The sequence below is a fragment of the Triturus cristatus genome, chromosome 6 (genome assembly GCF_964204655.1).
Source record: "Triturus cristatus chromosome 6, aTriCri1.1, whole genome shotgun sequence".
Classification (NCBI taxonomy): Eukaryota; Metazoa; Chordata; class Amphibia; order Caudata; family Salamandridae; genus Triturus; species Triturus cristatus.
The window spans coordinates 1,023,102,979-1,023,122,247 of NC_140589.1; the positions used below are offsets into that span (position 1 = coordinate 1,023,102,979).

A 19,269-nucleotide genomic window follows, 5' to 3' on the forward strand; every position below is an offset into this window, starting at 1 on the left:
GAACACTCGCAAAAAGGTCTATCTCAGGGACACCCTAGCGCACACCGTAATATCCACAAACAACTCCTGACTGAGGCGAAAATCCACTGACGACAGAATGTCTCTGCTGAGAGCGTCTGACAGAGTATTTGAGACCCCCTGAATACGGATCGCAGACAGCGCCAACAGATGAGACTCTGCCCAATGACACAAACTCCCTGCCACCAGAGAAGGGGACCTGATCCCCCCCCCCCCCTCCTATCTATTCACATAAGCCATCGTCATAATGTTGTCCGTCCTGACCAGAATGACCTAATCCTTCATAAACCGAGAGAAGGCCCTCAGAGCCAGGCGTACAGCTTTTAACTCCCTCCAATTTGAAGAAGACCTGCTCTGAGACTGAAACCAAGAGCCCTTGGCCTGATGCACCCTCATCCAGACCCCCCAATCCGTCGTGATAATCCAAGGGGCAGAAGGGGAGAGAGACACCCGCAGCACATGATCCCTGACAAGCCACCAAGCCTGAACCTGGAGCCAACGAGCAGCCACCCGGACGGGCTGGGACAAAAGACCCAACTGGGACCGTATCTTTGCCGCCCTAACCTTGGGCAATGTAACCACCCCCAAATCGGTACAAAATCTTGCCCCAATAGAGACACGGTCCTGGGCTGGAACAAGGCAGGATTTTACCAGATTGATAAGAAAACTGTGCTCCTGCAAAATGTCCAGTACCACCCCTGTGTGACTGCGAGTCAACAGGCACGGGGGAGCATGGACCAACCAGTCCTCGAAGTAGTGATGAAGAAAGATCCCCTGACTATGGGCCAATGCTAATGAAGACGCTAACAGCTTCGTGAAGACCTACGGGGCGGACTTCAGACAGAATGGCGACGCAGTAAAATGAAAGTGACAGAAACCACAGAAACGTCTGATGATCCAGGGCCATGGGAACATGGAGGTAAGCGTTCTGGAGGTCTGTGGAGGTCATAAAATCCCAGACACTGACCATGGGAATTATGAACTGCAAAGTCACTATCTTGACATGAATGGTTCTGACTCAGCCATTCGCCACTGGACACCTTCTGGACCAGAAAAAGAATTGAATAACAATTCAGACCCTTTTCCTCCATGGGAACTGGAACAAGAACCTCATCCAGCAGAGCCTGGTTCTTCCCTGGATCCCTGACGAGAGAAGTACAGATGATGTTCCAGCCGGGAGGCAGAGTGACAAAGTCGATACAATAGCAGGTCCTGACCAGGCCAAATGATCCCTCCCATCCTAATCAAAGTGTCCAGAATACACAAAAGCCTTCTGCCCACAGGCATTGACGCTGCCCTGCAATCGTTGTCAGGACATCCGCTTGAAGTAATCAAGCTGATCCTTAGCGCCTGCCAAGGTCGATGACTTTTTCGTCTGGAGTTTCTCTTAACGCTCCAAAAAAGGCTTGGAGGTCTTACCTGGGGAACGAAAGGAAAAAGAGTAAAAAGGTGGATGCTAAAAGCTATGAGAGTAGGAAGAAGAGGACAAGGCCTTCCCCTTGTAAGTAAGAGCATGTTTCCCGATCCTTGAAAGCCTTGGTAATCATGCTGTCCAATTGATCCTCAAACAGAACAGACTTCTCGGAAAAGTCCGACTTCCAATTGCGCATCTTTAAATTCCTCCGAGCTAACACCATGGAAACTGCTGCCATGGCAGAAGACCTCAGTACATCCAAAGATGTGTCCACCAACAACTTGGCCTGCTGTTCCATATGAACCAGCAATTCAGAACAATCTGTCTTCTCCTGAATTGCTGTGGCCAACTCCTAAACGTCCGAAACCAGAGACTGAGCCGTATAAGCAGAATAAATACAAGCCTTTCGAAGTCAGATTCTCCGCAAAGAAAGCTTTCTTTTCCCCCCTCAATTTTTTTGTCCATAGCATGAGAAGGAGAACTATCCTCAGGATTAATCGCCATACGATCAAGTGGCCAAAATCGCATCCACCTTAAATGAGTGTCGAAGAGAGATCCCCCCCTCCTCCAGAGAATACAGCTTTTGCAGAAAACGCGGACCTGAAGAGCGTTCCAGGTCACGCCTTTCACCAGTGATTAAGTCCTTGATCCGGCCATGCATTGGCGTATTAAAAAATGGGAGGCTTAACATACTGCAGAAACATACCTCCCACCATCTCAGAGGATGATAAAGGCGCAAACCCCATATTCTCCCGGATATGCTGTAGAATGTCCGAAACATCCTTTCTACACACAAACTTCCCAGTAGAGGAAAAAGTGCGGCTAGCCTCAGAAGCTGAGGAGTCCCCAGAGGGAGTGTCCACTGGACCCACAGATGAACAAGAGCACTTGCGCCTGGTCTCAGCCCTGGAATCTAGAGCTTGGGCCACAACAGCTTCAATCATCACTTGAACCTCTGAGGCAGAGAGTAAAGCAGAAAGATCCGCAGGGCCCCTGGACCGGTTCCGGTGTGCTGAAATCAGCTCATCCTCCTCAGATGAGGACAGTACATGCTTGCGTTTGGATGCATGCTTCCCCACCATTATGATAAGCAAGAATACCGAGCAGGGAGCACCTAGATATAGACAAACGCCCCATCCAGCGATCAATCAGTAAATGAGATACAAAAATTAAGAATTCCCTAGTACCAATAAGGAAGGTGCATAAGATCAACCAATCCATCAAGTACACTAATGCATAAAAAAAAAAAAGCTTCCCCCCGAGGCCCTTACTGTAACTCCATCGAGAAACCAACAGCAGAGGAGCCACGCTGTCCCCCATTCACTGTAGCTTCCCAGGTTGGCCTCCGACCCGGAAGCACAGTCCTAGCCACCGGGAGCCGGTTACTCCGTCATCCTGCCTGATAACAAGCATACGCTGGCAAGGGTGCACACCGTGGCTCCCAGACACAGCGCTGCATGGCCAGCATGGAGATTTGGCAGGCCCCCCCTCCTGACCGTCAGCATCCACCAGAGGAAAAAGAAAAACTACCGCAGCCCTGCACACTACCGGTGCGTGGTACACGCGTCCAACGAAACCTGGTGAGACAAGGAAAAATAGGAGGTTGGAGGGCAAGTAGGATTTTTATGGGTGATTTCAAATCACGTGATATGGGTGTCTGGTGAGGCAGGAATGCCTCATGTCTGTAATGAAGAGAAGCGAGGGAAGTACGATGAGGTAATGAATATTCCATGCTTCATAGGGAAAATACCTTAACAAGGACAACAAGAGCAACACACAACCAAAGGGCAATGTCCAAAAACACTGGTATAACAGTGAAATACTCACCCCTGGTGTGAAGTTAAGCTCCCCATGCTACTGTCCATCCTGCACCTGCAATCATGGTCAGTGATTTAAATGGGCCGGTACTGAATGACTGTCCGTACAATGAGTTCTCATTGTACTCCTCTTGCATCTCATCATATGTAATCTCTGGTTCATGCAGTCAATTCACTGGCGATGGGTGCGTTTTCCACTGACTGTCACAATTTTCTTGCAGATGATGATTTACATGCCAGGAAGGATCATCCTGACAGTTTCTTGATAGACACGTGCCTTCTTCCCCGAGCCCTAGACCTTTGGAAGTTTGTTTGTCTCATACCCTGAAGTTGGCAGGCCAGGCTTGGCCTTGACAAATAAAATAAATTATCTTGATCGCTGAAAAGCACTTGTTGCGGATGAACCATTTCACATTTTAAAACTGCACTTATCGAAAAATCCTAAAAAAAAAATTCTTGTATTTATTTTGTGATTAGCTACTTTGAGGGGTTTTTCAGTCTCATACAACTCTAGTGCTGTTTTTCTTTTTAACCTCTGACTACAGACTGTGTTAGTGTTTGTCAGACCAAATTGTCTTGTTCTGACCAGCCCCCTTCAGCCATTGCCTTGTTTCGACTGGTCCCCTTCAGCCATTTGCTCGGTTGGGTCACACTCCTGCAGTCATTGCTTGAAGAAAATCTCATTTGTCTTTTACATTACGCTAGAGTATTTTGTTTTATTAAGCGCACTATCACCAAAAGGCAACATGTTAGAAATGGGGGTCTCTAGTTGGCAAGGGCTTGCACCTTTGTCCAAATAGGGACCCTTCTTCCTAGTCAGGGTAAGGGAGTTACACTCCTAAAAGTACCCCTGCTCTCCGCCCTTGGTAGGTTGGCACGAGCATTCAGGCTTATCTTAGAGGCAGTGTGTAAAGCATTTGCACATAACCAACAGTAATACAGTGTAAGCACTACAAACGGACACCACACCAGTTTAGAAAAATATCCAATATTTTTATATACTTAAGACAAGACCAAAACGATAAAAATCCACAATACAGTACTTAAAAATCTTCCGTTTATCAAAGTGTCCTTGAAAAACAGTTCCTTAATGTCGATAGCTCCGTCCGGGGCTATCACGGCGTCGTGAACAAACAAATCCAAACAGTTTTGGCTGACCTGGGCGTCGCGGGCCAGCTACGGTGTCGGGAAGACCCACAAACAGTACCTTTCAGAAATGCAGGTCGTTGATGACCTCTCATTGTCACATGCGTTGCAGGTCGATCTCCTCTCTGATGGAGTCAGGAGCGCTGGCATCAGCAGGCATCAGGTGCTGTGGTGCAAAGTGCAGCAGTGCGGCGTGCGGTGCACTCTGGTCGCGGTGCGAGCAGCGGCTCAGTGGTGGCATCAGGTGGCGTCGTCGGTGAGACCAGGGTCGTGGTGTGAGATGAAGGCGGTGCTTGTCACGGTGCTGGCAGGTCACGGTGCAGCAGTGGCGTCGTCATTGCTGAAGCACTGCCATTGGCTGACAAAGTGGAGTCAATGGCACCGGCGTCGGTAGGCCAAGGCTGCGGTGCGGGATACGAGCGGTGCCCTCGAACCACGGTGCAAGCAGCGGCGTCGATTCCGGCGTGGAGCAGCATCATCGAGGATACCAAGGCGGCGTCGTGAAGCGAGGCGGTGCGGAGTGCGGCGGTCGCGGTGCGAGCAGTGGCTTGGTGGCGGTGCCAGCAGGCGTCGTCTGAGAGACCAGGGTCGCGGTACGGCGGTGCCTTCAGGACACTGAGTCGGTAGCGGCGTCGTAGACGGCATCTTGCTTGAAGTCTTTGCTGTTCCCGAGACTTCGTGAACAGGTGGCAAGCTCTACCTCAAGTCCTTGGAGAAACTCACAAAAGTAGATTGCAGAAAGTTCAGTCCAGTCCTTTCACTGCCCAAGACAGAAGCAGCCACTGTAGGCCAACACAGCAAAGCACACAGCAAAGTGGTAGTTCCTCCTCACAGCTTCTCCAGCTCTTCTTCTTGGCAGTCTTCTTGATCCAAAAGAGTTCTAAAGTCTTGGGGTCTGGGCCCCAATATTTATACTAGCAAATCCTTTGTCCTCTGCAGGCAGAGGGTCCTGTACCTAGTTCAAACCAGTTCTGGCTGCATTTTGCCAGTGTGCACCTTCTTCCTTTGTCAGTGTAGGCCAGGGTCATCATACGCACGTCTGTAATTCACTATTTGGGCATGCCACACACACCAGGGCATGTCCTACCTTTCACATGCAATGCACCCTGCCCACAGGGGTACCTTGGGCCTACCTTAGGGGTGACTAACATGTAGAAAAGGGAAGGTTTAGGGACTGGCAATTGTGTGCACTTGCCACGTCGACATGGCAGCCCCAGGCTGCACACAGGCTCTGCAATGGCAGGCCAGAATTACACTTAACGGGCTGTTGGCGTGGGTGGCACAATCCAGTGCTGCAGCCCACCAACAGCATTTGATTTATAGGCCCTGGCACTCGCATTGTACTTTACTAGGGACTGACTCATAAATCAAATAGGCCAATTATGGAAACACCAATCCATAACACAATTTACCACAGGAGCACTTACACTTTACCACGGATCAGCAGTGAGAAAAGTGCGCAGAATCATTACACTAGCAAAAACAGAGTCAAAACCGGGAGGTCAGAAAGCAAAAACTCAGGGGAAACATGCCAAAAGATGCCAAGTCTAACACATCATCACATAAAAAGTGAACACTGCTACCAACACAAACAATAAGAAAAAGAACGCAAAGGGAATGGGGACAGCACAGGTTAGCCAATGAGGAAGGACTTCAGTGCTTTAGGGAAAACCGAGTACTCGGAGATCAAAGTAAAATGAACAAGAAAAACATTCCACAGCTGGGATCCCAAAACTCTGAAGTATCCAACTCAACAGTGCACTTTCTTGAAGCACAAGTTATGGATCAAGACACCTGAACCATATTTCAGGGAGTGGAGGGAGGAGGTGTAGGGAGCAATGAGATATGGATGGAACTTAGTGCCATTGTGAAAAACCTTCCCCCTGCTTTAGACATTCAGTGTTACGACCAGGGAGCTCCTGATGTGTGGTCAGACTTCCACAATGGACAGCCATCTTTTGGATTCACCTTAATTTCTTCAGTGGTTTCTCAAGAAGCCCAAGGCATGCAGCATTCACGTGTTCCCAGAAGGATACAATGAAAGGCCTTACTACTGATAGCACTCTACTTTTGTAATGAAAGGAAGGATTTTGCTCAGTGTGCTGGAGCTGAAATCAAGAAGCCCATAACTTCTAAATTTATGTGTCAAAATACAAGATGTTGTGAATCATGAACCTCAGATGTTTGGCTTTCATTGTCCGGGTGAGTCAAAGGAGGGTCACACTATCACAGACCGACTGAGCGGGTGTGACACAGCAACAAGATTTTGCTTTGCTGCCATTTAGTTAGGTGAAATCGTGCAATTTCCAAAATTGGATGGTAGACCTACAATTTCTCAGCTACCAATGTTGCAAACATCAAGGTCAAATTTTAGCAGTTGCCAGGCCCGGTATTCGGAGTCTTTAAGTGTAGGCTTAGCACAGTGCCATCCACACCGAGATAGAAAGGGACAACGTCTTTTGTCATTTCTACAGCAAAGTCTTAAAGCATAGGATCAGCACAGTGCTGTCCATGCCGAGCTGTAAAATGGCCAAAGCCTTTTACCACTCCAGGCACAATATTACAGCTTTGGATTGTAAAATACCATCCAGGTCAACCTGAAATGAATAAAAGCAACCCCTGACGCGTGTTTGGCTCTCATTAGAGCTCTTCAGAGAGGTATAGCTTTGTCCAGACACAAGGGAGTCTAAACAAAATCCTTTCAGGCATTGAGTAACTCTTAAATTATGCAAAAAAAATGCACTAAACTTGAGAAGTACTCGGAGTTCTCTGCTTCTTTTTTTGCGTAATTTATGCGTCACTCTGTCTGAAAGTGTTATATATATATATATATATATATATATATATATATATATATCAGCAAAGCACTCTCCTCTCTCGTGTCTGACCAGCTGAGCAGAAGGGAGCACGGACCACGGATTCTTTTCAAATATCGGTTTATTCACAAAACTAAAACAAACCAGGCAGCCATAACGCGTTTCATCCCTCCTGGGGGACTTGATCACATGACGCAGTTTAACCAATGACATGCGGTATTTAAAGGAAAAACACAATTTTTTACATTTTTTAACATCCCGTCATCTGATTGGGCAGTATTTCGATAGTGGTTTCCTACGTACATTTCATTTCCTATGACACTTAATCAACAAAAATGTGCAGTAAGACGTTGTTATTTAGACTTTCACATCAATCTCAGGATAAATCCTGTAATGTTCAACATAAAATATTTACAATATTGATTGAAGAAATTAGGCCCAATTTTATAGTGGTAATCCAGAATAAAATAGGATGAAATATAATAAAATAACATAATATAGCGCTCAAGTTGATCCTAATGTAATGAGGTAGAATTGTTGTTACTAGTGCAACATATAGTTTCTCCAGTGTTAAAACCAGCATATTGTGGGATTTCCCTTATATGAATAAATATCAAGAATAAATATATTTAAATAACACGAATCACAATTGAGATGGTTAGAACAGGTTAAAAATAGACTGTGCATAATTATATCTTATTAAAGACACGTACAAATACACAATAAATATCAATCCTTAAATATTAAATAATAAATATTAAATATTAAATACCAAAATATTTAAAACCATCAATTGATCATAATCTCGTGTACTCAATGTTGGATCACACAAAGTCTCACCAATCTGTGGACTGATAGCTAAATGAATTACAATAAGTTGAGTTAAGTCAACTGGACCAACAACTCATTATGAGCGTACATTTCAGTTTGTAAGTTTGTTGAACCACTGTTGAAGCCCACCTACTGGATGACATATAGTAGTGCAAGACTTAATACCCATAGTGTTGAGACCTATTTTTTCTTTTTTACTTAAAAACATATACTTAAAATAAAATATAAGTACATATAAAAACTTTTATATTTGATTAAGTGCTAAAAAATACCTAAAAACACCGTGATAAAAACTAATGTGATTGAGAGAAAAAGGAGAGGTTGATCTTTCAAAGGGAGGCAGCAATTGGACCTTTGACTTATGACTTTTAATTGAACATTGAATATGTCTTTGCCGCAATACCCTCATGGTTGTGACTGTTAATGAAAGTTTGTGTTTTAGAGTGACTTAAAGATCTAGGCAAATGTTATTGGATAGGACGGCAAGAAGGCTAAAGTATTCAGTAATTGGATAGATTGTAGATAGAAAACCTTATTATAGACTCGCATGTAACTCCTCCGAGCTATTGTGTCCATTTGGATGTTTGCTATCTAAATTTAAGATGTAGTGCATTTCCAATAATCTGAGAGATTTTTCCCTGTCACCCCCTCTTTTGTTTCTAGTTACAGAATCAATGAAAAAGTATTTGAGGTCTTTGGGGTTGCCTTCATGTTTTTCATGAAAATGCCGTGCTACCGGGTATGCCTGGTCTTTGTTCTTGATAGCTCGTAGATGTTGAAGTACCCTTTTGTGGCCTGGTAGTATAGTACTACCTATGTACCTTAAATTGCAGGGGCACTCTAAGACATAAACTACATAATCTGTCTTGCAGTTCAGGGCTTTGGTAATGACTTTGTCTGGACCGCCAAAAGGAGTGGAATAGCTCGATGTGGAAACGCCATGCTGACAGGCCTTGCAGGTCTTACATTTGAAAAAGCCAAATCGTTGGGCCAACCAAGATCCCTTGGCTGTGATTCCGTATGGGTCATTGTCAACAAGAGAATCCCTCATAGAAATCCCTTTACGGTAAGTCATCGAGGGTTTTTTTGGTACCATAGTACCTATGATAGGGTCCTGTTTGACAAGATGTTAATGTTTATTGATGATTTTTCTCACTGACATATATAAATATTATCTACTGGCGGTCGCCAGTAGATAGTTATAGTTAGGACCGTGTTTCCATAGGAAATCGGCAACATTCTATTTGGAATAACTTTGGCGCCGGTTGACGAATCCCCGCGAAATTTTCAAAATAGGTGGGGCGCTCCGCTCCGCTCCTACCCTGAAAGTCTCGGGGGGATTCGTCAAGCGGGGGCTGAGAAAAAAGGGGGGTCCCAAAACACGTTTTCCCCATGCAATTTTCCATAGGGACCTTTAGTCCAAGGTACAGCCCGAACGGCTGAACAGAATTACTTGAAATTTGGCAGAGAGGTAGTCCTCCGGTCAGGGAAGTGCCTTTTGCATATATGGTGTCAATCTGTTCAGTAGTTCCTGAGAAAATCAAAAGTAAAATCATATATATATGTGGGCGGAGCCTAACCACACATCTCATCCTGAGATCTGATTGGCTGTCAGCACTTCATCCAAGAAGTGTTGGCAGCCATCTTGGGACCAATATACATGATAGCACCTCATTAAAAAGCACTGCAGTTAATAGAAGGTTTTAAGACTTTAGTTACATTATAAATCATTTGTTGATGGTACCATACTAATTTAGGAATTCTAAGGTGATTTCACCATGTGAAAAAGCCTTCTGCTGGGATATCATGATTGAGAGAAAAATATTTTCTCATGCTTTTCCCACAGAGGTTTGGAAGGTGATCTATAAGCTAAACTGAGAGTTTATTTTCTGTAAATTCACATTATCTTTCTCAGTCATGTGAGAATGAAGTCTGACATTCTCAGCAAAACATGTACATCCAACAAGGGCAGAGACTGTCAGTTGATTCCTTTGTGTTCTACTGCAGCTTCCCATAGTGTTCCAAAGAACAACTAGAGCGCTAACAGTCCTACTTATGATAAACGTATGGCACACCTGAAGCCATCTTACTTGGATTAAAGTGGTAACTCTTAAAACATTTAATTTAAAAAGGAACAAAATGAGGGGGTTCATTTTTCCATAAAAAGTATTAGTGCTGCTGTAAGAAAAATTAGGGCACATTTTGAGTGACTTCTCAAATCCTGTTCTATTTCATTAAAAAATTCTGACATGCAGACTGAAACATGCACTTTCAATACCAGCAACAGTTTTCCCTGGTGAGCAGTAGCTTTACTACAGTGATCTAATGAGCAAAAAGAGTGCTAACATTCTGAATTTATGGCAAATGTGCGACACATCTGAATGCCTTCTTGATGAAATCAAAGTAAAAAACTGAAAGTATTTCCTACTGAGGAGAATGCAGTAAATGAGGAAATTAGGAAACTTCATAACAAATAAGTCTCCCAAGATGGCCACCAGAGACAAAAGAGCCCAAATGTAGCCCAAATATCACCCAGATGTAGCCCAAGTATAGCCCAATGACAGAATGTCCCAGAGTGTTCTTAAAAACAACTAGAGCGCTTACTGTCTTCATTATGACAAAAGTATGGCACACCTGAAGCCATCTTGACTGGAATAAACTGGTAACACTTAAAACATTTAATTTAAAAAGGAACACAATGAGGGGGTTTATTTTGCCATAGAAATTATGATTAATGCTGAAGAGAGAAAATGAGGGCACATTTTGAGTGACTTCTCAAATCCTCTTCTATTTCATTAAAAAATTCTGACATGCAGACTGAAACATGCACTTTTAATACCAGGAGCAGACTTCCATGGTGAACAGTAGTTTCACTACAGTGATCTACTGAGCAACTAGAGTGCTAACATTCAGAATTTATGGCAAATGTGTGACATATCTGAATACCTTCATGATGGAATCAAAGTAAAAAACTGAAAGCATTTCCTACTGAAGAGACTGCAGTACATGAGGAAATTGGGAAACTTCATAACAAATAAATCTCCCAAGATGGCCACCGGAGACAAAAGAGCCCAAATGTAGCCCAAAATCACCCAGATGTAGCCCAAATATAGCCCAATGACAGAAGTGTGCAAAACACTTATTATTTTGTGTTTTTGCAGTGTTATATAGTGCAGACTTGACAGGTATTGGAGTGCTTTACATGAGCATTGGTTACATCACACAAGAACAAATTCATTTTGGCTGTAGACATGGGGAGACTAAGTGATTTGACCAGAATCACAGAATGTCGAGCTGAAGCAGAAACTCCAACCTGGTTCCCCAGTTGCAAAGTCTGCAGTTCTGGAAGTAACACCACATCCTCTCCCCTAAGTGCAACATTTAATCAAGTGGTCAACTGGATAAAAAAACACAAAGATAACAAATAATTTAAAAGTGCTTTGTCGCTATTTGAAAACTCAGAAAATATGTCCTTAGTTTAGTCTTTTAGAGCACTAACCATAATTTTGATGTCAATAAGACCCTCTCATATATGTCATTTCTAAAGGAAATGCTCTACGTATTAGTTTTGATTACATCAAGATGACGTCAGGCGTTCCACACTTTTGTAATAAATATAGAATGTTAGCAATCTAGTTGTTCATTAGGATACTGTTGAGAGGCAGAGGCCAGGGGCACGGACTCTGAAAATTGAAGGCAGGTAGGAGGGTGCAAAGGCAACAATTTAACCACACTGAACAGGCAGGAAGGGCCGTGGCAGCACAACAGACTATGGAGGGCAGTGGAAAGGGGGGCAGGGGCAACAAACCAACAATACAGGACTTGCAAGAGAGGCTGTGGCAATGTAATAGACCATTGTGGGCAGAAGGAAGAGGCAATGGTAGTACAACCATACATGCCAACAGACCTGATTCAGCCAGGAAACGTCCAATGTTTTTAAGCTCAAATGGGCTTTATTTGATCTGTCTCCTGTCTACAATCTCCTCTTTTTCAATGTAACTCAAAGGGGAAAATCAATACCCCAGTTTTTTTTCAAAATCTCCCTCTTACCAAGTTCAAAATGTTCGCAAGTATGGTACATTGGATCATGGAAGGAAATGGGGTAGGGACATGGACTTGGATAACAGAGGACAGAAGGGACATGGAGAGGTGCACCAAACTGACCCTTCAGGGCAGGCATCAGGGTTTGTAGCAGTACAATACACCACACAGGGCATGCGGGACGGGAGTGCAGCACAACAATCCATAGAAAGCAAGAGGGAGGGGACAGGACCATGCACATGGACAACAGAGAACAGAGGGGCAAGAGGCAACGGTAGCTAGCTGACCATAATGGACAGACAGGAGAGAAAGCTGCAGCATAACAGACCATAAAGGGCAGGAGGGACGGATCAGGAGCATTACAATGGAACAGACAAGCCAGGAGGGAGGGAGTAGGGGTCTTCACATGTAAACAGAGGGCTGGGAGCAAGGGGGCAGGGAAGGAGCAGCAAGATAGCCATGGAGGTCAGGCAGGATGGGCACTTGAAGCAAGACACACCATGAAGAGCAACACTGAGACTGTGATGGCATACACACAGACCATGGAGGGAAGGTGGGGGGGGGGTCAGGGGCAGCTAACTGACCACACAGGGTATGGCAGCACAGAAGACCATGCATGGCAAGTGGGAGGGTTAGTGGCAGCACAATGGCTATGATGGGCAAGAAGGAGGGTGCAGGGGCATGCACAAAGGACGATGGAGGATAGAAGGGAGGGTCAGGACCTGTGCACAGACAAGAAAGTTCAGGGGAAGGGGCCTCACAACAGACCGCACAGGGCAGGCAGGAGGAGCAGTTGCAGCACAGCAGACCAGGGAGGGCAGAAGGGTGTGGCAGTACAATGGACCATGTAGGACAGGAGAAAGAGGATAGGGGCATGGCATGTGGACAGGCAGGGTGGAGGTGGCAGGGACAGGTTACAGTCATCTGACAATGCTAGGCAGGTGGGAGGGGAGTGGCAGCTCAACAGAACACTCAGAGTAGATAGGAGTGGCAGGTCCATGGAACATGGTGGGCAAAAAGGATGGAGCAGGGGCATGCACAAAGACATCGGAGGGCAGGGGGAAGGAGAATAGGGGCAGCAAGCTAAGCACAGAGTTTAAGCAGGAGGTCAATGATGGGGCATAGAATTGGGCAATGGAGGGCAGGAGGAGTGGACTGGTACATCATACTAAATTGAGGGCAGTGGCAGCACATCAGACCATGCATTACAGGAGGGAGGAGGCTAGTCCATGGATTCACACAACAGAGGATAGGGAGGCGGGGGATGGGGCAGCAAGCTAACTGTTCAGAGAAGGCGGGTATTAGGAACTTTATTGTTTTTAAAACTTGTGTATGTGTGAACTACTTAAAATATGAACAAGTATGCAGCATAATCTCACTTTTATTCAGGAAGAAGAGGACGTTTGTGACTGTGACTCCGGGCTCACTTGGCAGAAACACCCCCTGATGCTCCACCCCCTATCGCAAAATGTAATGCCCGTGAAAAGGGTAGGTGAACACAGTGTTATATAGAACATAGTCCTGAGAGCACGATTGAAAATAAAAACTAGATATAGTGTATGGTATAAACTATGCACCAAAAAGTGTGATATAAGATGAACCGGGCGTGAAATATAATATGCAATACATTGTGCGCAATTATAGATTCATTGGAGAACGCAAGATAGCACAGGCACTAGCGCGTGCTATGCGATATGCGCCTTGGAGTGTAATATGCACAGGGCAGTGTTGTGTAACCTAACTAGTCTCTAAAGTTGTAATATAAAATATGTGCTGGGGAGTGTAACGTTGCATATGCACTGTGACAAAGATATGGATCCCAGATTGTAATATGTATGGCATAGCACTCTGCGTTATAACATAGGCATCGAGGAAGGCACGTTAGATGGGGCAATATAACCCGTGCGAAGACAAGTGTGGCATGACATATTCACGGGGTGGTGTTACAGTGCACATGGGCTAGAGAGTGTCATAGCATATGCACTAGCTAGTGGAATACAACACAGAGGTGTGTGGCACTCAGCAGGCAATGGTGGGTGTAACACAGCATTGGGCTCTGCCAGGAGCGCGCTGTGACTCTCAAGTGATGTTCGTACCCTTTCCAGAGAGTAAAATAAAAAGTATTACACATCCGGCAGTGGATGTGTGTTTTATTAACCGTGAGGGGGGTTTCTTGCATAGTTTTGGTCGAATTTATGTCGAATCCCCTTTGAATGGCTTGGTGTGCATGTGTATTAAATGTGCCCGTCAATAGCTACCCATGTTTGTATAAATAAACGACAAGGGTGTCTACCGGGATTAGGCACGGTAGGGCATCAGATATGTCAGAGCTTCACTAGTGGTGTAAATACATTCCACGTGGATTCATTGTATGAATAGTCGCCTTTTAATGAATATCACGCAAATCGTCATGGTGATAGGTACGTACGGTTTGTCCAGCATGTCCTAGGTGTGTCTATAAATATATATTTTTTTAAAATAATAAAAAACAGTGGCCGGCCCTGGGGATTGGGGTCAAAAAAATATAATTAGGAGACAGGCCCTGGGGATGGGGTCATCAGGGCCAATAAATTAGAATAAGAAGGGGAACCACACAGCCCCCCTTCTTAAAAAATTAAAATAAATAAAAGACTGGCATCGTGCCGGAGGCCACGCCCCCTCCTTGCAGCACTCTACAAACGCGCCCCCTGGCGAATTGTAAGTTGGGGAATTAATTCCTCTTCAATACTGAAGGTCCCTGAGGGCCAACTAGCCCAACAGGCATCTCCAGTATGCGCCAGGGAGCAGCGCTGCAGACAGGTGTTCTGAGGCCAAGCCCCTTTTTACACCTCTCTGCAACGGAGCTCTGTGGCGCTTACTGGAGGTACCTAGTGGTCTAGTTTGACCCTAGGGACCCTTAGGATTCAAGGGGACTTAATCTCTCAACTTAGAACAGCCACAGGGCGCGTTTACACAGTGGTGAAGGGAGGGGACGGGGCCTGAGGTGACGTGTGCAAACACGCACTATGGCATGTTTTAAATTGGGGATATAATTTCCCTTCAATACTGAGGGCCCCTGGGGGCTAACTAGCCCACCAAGTGCTTCCAGTAAGCGCCACTGAGCTGCATTGCAGAGAGGTGGTCCAGGCCGTGCCACTTTTTACACCTCTCTGCAACGCAGCTCTGTGGCACTTACTGGAGGTACCTAGTGGGCTAGTTGGACCCTAGGGACCCTCAGGATTCAAATGAACTTAATCTCCCAACTAAAAACGGACACAGGCCGTGTTTACACAGGAGTGAAGGGAGGGGACGGGGCCTGAGTTAACGTGTGCAAAAACGCCCTGTGGCCTGTTTTAAGAGGTAGTTTTAATCCCCCTGCCCTATTATATACTAGGGGCTTACAGAGGAGTTCATGCTAATCACAGGGGGACCCCAACGCATAATGTTCCCTAGTGTATGTAGGTGTTTTCACTGTATTCTAAGTGTATTTCAACATAGCACTGGCTCTAGGACTGGTTAGTCAGACTCAGTTACCACCAGTATCCGTCTGAAAAAGTTGAGGGTACAGGATGATTTTGCAACAAGGCTTCTTTCTGCTCTTCTTTTTGTTCTTTCTGCACGTTATCCTTCATCCTGCACTTTTCTTCGTCTTTGAGGACTTCTGTTGCTTCTTTCTGCACTTCTTTTTTTCTTTCTGTGCATTTTTTCTTCTTTCTTCACATGTCCTATCTCTGTAGGCATAGTTAGAAATTATCATTTAAAAAACCTTTGAAATTCACAGAAAAAAACATAGTTTTCAGGCACGTTATAGTTAGGAATTAGCATTTAAAAAACCTCAGAAATTCACTGAAAAAACCATAGGTTTCAGGGTTGTTATAGTTAGCTGGACTTTTCACTTGTACAAAACCATTGAAATTCCCCTGTTATAGTTAGTTCAGCTAACTATAACTCGCGCGCCCGCAATGCACTGCTGATGACGTCACATATTACATCACTCATGACATAGTCAGTGACATCACTGATGACATCTCAAATGACATCACTGATGACATCACTGATGACATCACTGATGACATATATATATACAAATTATAGTGTACTACAGTGATTTTCCAATTTTTAACATAATTAAAACTTTACGAAGCACCGTGGTAATACCTACAAATTACAGCATTCATTCATTGGCTTTTTTAAAGTGCGGTTCTCTGCAAGGTGCTGTAAAATTTTATAGATAATAAATAATATAATCTACTTGGGGAACAACAATAAAACCTACTACTTACGTATGTTAAGGTTCTAACACGCAAAGCAGCAAAAGTCTGCTGAAAACAACATGGCTGCCTTTTATGTTTTGTAAAGACTGCCATTAGCCCATCACATACTTCCTTCTCATCTGCATGCACTGTGGGTTAGCACTACTTCGTTGTCTAGCCCAAGTACCAAAACTCTGCATTTACACCTTATAATCTATATTATTGGCACATTACGTCTGTTTCAAATACACCCCTCCATTCTACAACCCTCCACTCTGACACTACACTGTATTGTATTATATTACACTCTACACCACTCCAGTGTATGACACTTCACTCTACACTATGTGCTATTCCACTGTGCGCCACTGCACTCTACAGCCTCAACTGTACCCTATTATGCTCTCACTTACCAGTATATGCCACTTCACTGTACACTACTCCACTGTACGCTACTCCAGTCTATGCTACTCCACTCTGTGCTATTGCACTGTCTGCCAAAACACTCTCTCACTCCACTGTAAGCCAATCCACTCAACTTCACTGTATGCTTCTACACTGTATGCTATTGCACTCTGCCCCACTCCACTGTCAGTTCACTCTTTGCCACTCACCTGTACGCTATTTTTTACTGTACACCGCTCCACTCCACTTTAGAAAACTACACTGTACGTTATTCCACCCTGTGCCACTCCCCTGTACCTCACTCCATTCAACTATCTGCTACGCCACTGTACCTCACTCCATGCCACTCAACTATATGCTACTCCACTAGACTCTGCGCCACTCAACCCTACGCTATTCGACTCTGCTCTACTTTTCCACACACCATTCTACTGTATTCCACTATGGTCTACATCCCTCCACTGTACGCCACTGCAGTCTACATCACTCCACTGTATGCTATTTCAGTGTACGTCTCTCAACTCTGCAACTCTTCACTGTACGATATTCCACTCTATGCTACTCCACTGTGTGCTATTCTACTCTACACTGCTCCATGCCACTCTACTGTTTGCTATTCCACTGTGCGCCAGTTCACTGTACGCTATTCCACTTTACCCCTCTCCACTCTTCCCCACTCCACTGTACGCCATCACACTATACACCACTCCAGTCTATGCTGTTCCAGTATACACAACTCTACTGTACGCTACTCCTTTCTACACTATTCCACTCTATGGCACTCCACTCTACACCACTCCACTGTGTGGCACTCCACTCTACGCCACTGTACTCTACCCCACTCCACACAATGCTACACCACTCTACTCCTACTCCGCTGTATGCTATTACACTTTACCCCACTCAACTCTGCGCCAGTCCACTCTTCGGCACTCCACTGTAAGTTATTCCACTTTACGGTATTTCACTCTATGCACTCTACTGTACATCACTACATTCTACGCTGTTCGACTCAATGGTGCTCCACTCTACAACACTCCGCTGTGTGGCACTCCACTGTACGCCATTCCACTCCACTATATTCTGCCGCACTCTACGCAACTCCCCTCTACGCTACTGCACTGTATGCTTTTACACTCCACTCTATGCCAATCCACTCTTTGGCATGCCACTGTACGCTATTCCACTGTACACTACACTAGGCTGCTACATTATTGCCACTCCGGTTTATCCTGTTCCAGTGTATGCAACTCTACTCTACGCCACTCTATTCTATGCTATTCCACTCTATGGCGCTCCACTGTGTGGCACTCCACTATACGCTGTTTCACTGTACGCCACTATATTCTTTCCACTCCACTATACACTATTCTACTTTGCGCTGCTAGACTCTGCCACTCAACTCAACTCTATTCCTCTTTACTCCACTGTACACTACTTCACTGTATGCCACTCCTCTCCATGCCACTCCACTGTAGGGTATTCCATTCAGCGCCACTCCATTCTACCTCACACTACTGCACTTTGCTGTACTCCATGCCACTCCACTGTACAACACTGAAATCTACTCTATGGTACCCAACAACACTGTATAACATGCCAGTCCAATACCCTGTATGACACATCACTCGATTGTACACTTTATGCCACTGTATGCTGTGCCAGTCCACTCTACTCCATGCCACTCTACAAAACGCTACTCCACTCTACGGTATGCCACACCATACCACGCTATGCTACTCCACTGGACTCCACTCTACCTTACTGCACAACACTTTACCCCATTCTGTGGCACTATACAGCCCTCCACTTTACACTGCTTCATTATACTACACTGTACTTCACTCTATGCAACTCCATTATACAACACTCTACTACATTCTGTGCCACTATACCATACTGTACTCCACTCTGTCCCTGAACTACACTGTACAACCCTCTACTTCACTCTATGCCCCTACACTCCACTGTACAACACACAATTCTCCACTCTGACACTTTCTAACACTCTGCGGCATACACTCCAATGTACTGTACAACACGCCACTCCGTTTTGACACTTTAGTCAATTCTTCGCTATACCTGTCCACTGTAATGCACTCAACGCCACTATACTATACAACAAGTTACTGCACTCTGACACTTTATTTCACTATACACTACTCCCTCCACTCTATTTCACACCACTCTTTAACACTCCACTGTATGCCACTCCACGCCACTCCACTGCATGCTAATCCACTCTACCCCACTCAACTCTGCAATACTCCACTGTGCGCCACTCCAGTGTACGCTATTCCACTGTTCGCCACTCCACTCCACTGTACCACACCCCACTCTACAGCACTATACTCTGACATCACACTGTACGATAATCTCCTCCACTCTATTATACAACACTCCACTTAATGACACTCCACAACAGTAAACTCTACCATTTCAAAAATATTTTTTTAGAAACATTGAATTTAAATGAAAAAAGACAAATGTTAAATCTTTGTTATAGTTAGGAAAACTTAATTCATTCTTTCTATAAAAAAAAACAGATT

General features: G+C 44.9%; 1 protein-coding gene across 2 annotated transcripts in view; it reads left to right on the forward strand.

Annotated features, from left to right (window-relative positions):
- HINT3 (histidine triad nucleotide binding protein 3) overlaps positions 1-19,269 on the forward strand; it is a 129,046-nt gene that overhangs the window by 103,892 nt on the left and 5,885 nt on the right. The window contains exon 5 of one of the 2 annotated variants that reach the window (XM_085611814.1): positions 8,915-9,023. The exons of the other annotated variant lie outside the window; for it this stretch is intronic. Coding sequence (XP_085467940.1) covers positions 8,915-8,965 — 51 coding nt within the window. The 3' untranslated portion in view covers positions 8,966-9,023. Of the gene's footprint in view, positions 1-8,914; positions 9,024-19,269 lie in introns of those variants that run through there. 2 annotated transcript variants of the gene reach the window in all.